General features: G+C 47.1%; 1 protein-coding gene across 3 annotated transcripts in view; it reads left to right on the forward strand.

Moving 5' to 3' along the window:
• llgl1 (LLGL scribble cell polarity complex component 1) overlaps positions 1–1695 on the forward strand; it is a 46697-nt gene that overhangs the window by 35213 nt on the left and 9789 nt on the right. For all 3 annotated transcript variants that reach the window (XM_023395834.1, XM_087170926.1, XM_087170927.1), the window contains one exon: positions 729–903. In XM_023395834.1, the coding sequence (XP_023251602.1) occupies positions 729–903 (175 nt within the window). The remainder of the gene's footprint in view (positions 1–728; positions 904–1695) is intronic.

Below are 1695 nucleotides of genomic sequence, written 5' to 3' on the forward strand. Positions count from 1 at the left end.
CACACACACACACACACACACACACACACACACACACACACACACACACACACCAGAGCCGGACGATAAATCGATTTTATAGATTAATCAGAACTCATGGTTTATAAGAATGAAAATCGAATTTCACTTTAACTTAATTACAATATTGAGCCGCCGCTTCCCCGAGCTGCCGGAGTTCGTAGCAACACGAGTCAAGACACAAGTGAAATATCAACATGGCCGCACCGCAGTGTCTCCTCCGTCGTCTGGAAGTGGTTCCGTGGTTTTCTGAACGCAGCAGCACGACTAATTTATTCCAGCACCTCAGACAGAAGCAGCTGAGTGGGAGGAGTCTGTGGCGGCTGTAAAACACCTGCTGAAAGATGAAGATGAGCGGCGTCCCGGAAGAAAGACGTTACAGAGGCAGAAGAAAGCACCTCGTTTCTGAGTTTTATTTTAATTAACATGCAAATAATGTTGCAATAAATTTTTTCAAGAGGCTTTTATTTATTTTTAAAAAGTGAAGTTTGGTGAAATTTACTTTGCACTTTATTAATGTATTAAACCAAACAGGGAAACTCTTCTTTCTTCATTTGCTTTTGTTTTCTTTATAAACAAAACTAAACTTTGTCTTTCGTAGTTTGTTTTTGAGAGAAATAAAAGATCTGCACATTCCTGAGAGATTTTCCACTAAAACACTTTCAGGTCGTGGTCGTGTTTTTGTCTGAATGTCTCTTTACGTCTCACAGACACGAGGACGGCACCGTTCGCTTCTGGGATGCGTCGGGTGTTGCCCTCACGCCGCTGTACAAACTCAGCACAGCCAATGTCTTCCACACCGACTGCGACCCCGGCGACGACCCTCAGGACCCCGGCGACGACCCCGACATGCAGCAGGAGGAGGAGTGGCCTCCCTTCAGGAAGGTGAGAGCCGAGGAGGCGTGAGGAGGAAAGGAAGCGGGGATAAGAGGGTTAAAGATCGGGCTGTGTCTCGTACACACACTCGGTCCTGTAACGCTACATCTGTGGCCTAATTTTCCCATCTGAATGCTTTCATGTGTTTTGGGTTTTCAGACGGACCCGCCCCATTGTTCCTGTTCAAACTCCCCTCTCCAGGAACCGCAGTCTGTTTTTTAACGCTCTTGTTTTCTGTGCAGAATTACATTTAAATGAAGTGACTCTGCGCCGGGCGGCAGGAGTCCGGCCTCGGTAGATGCCGACAGGAAATGGAAGACGGGTCGTGAAGCGAATGAATATTTAAATGAACTGAGTGTTTGGTCGGAGAGCAGCATCAGCTGGGATCATTAATGCTGAACATGAGTGTCACATACACACACACACACACACACACACACACACACACACACACACACACCCCCACCCACCTTTCCACATGTATCCTGTGGTAACGGAGCTGCATGTTCAGGAATGTGGCTTCATATGGGATGAAGAGCCTTTCCTTTTTTCTCTCTCCTCTGTAATGAAAACCAGACCAATCAGCCCACTCTCTGTGTGTGTGTGTGTGTGTGTGTGTGTGTGTGTGTGTGTGTGTGTGTGTGTGTGTGTGTGTGTGTGTGTGTGTGTGTGTGTGTGTGTGTGTGTGTGTGTGTGTGTGTGACCAACTTCTCCTACTCCTTGTTTTGCCAAAACACAGCTCCCATGCGAGAGGGGATTCTGTTGGAATTCCTACTCTGTGTGTGTGTGTGTGTGTGTGTG

The sequence above is a fragment of the Seriola lalandi genome, unplaced genomic scaffold, assembly GCF_002814215.2.
Source record: "Seriola lalandi dorsalis isolate HSWRI2012SDOR001 ecotype SW California unplaced genomic scaffold, Sedor1 jcf7180002054969, whole genome shotgun sequence".
In the NCBI taxonomy this organism is placed as follows: domain Eukaryota; kingdom Metazoa; phylum Chordata; class Actinopteri; order Carangiformes; family Carangidae; genus Seriola; species Seriola lalandi.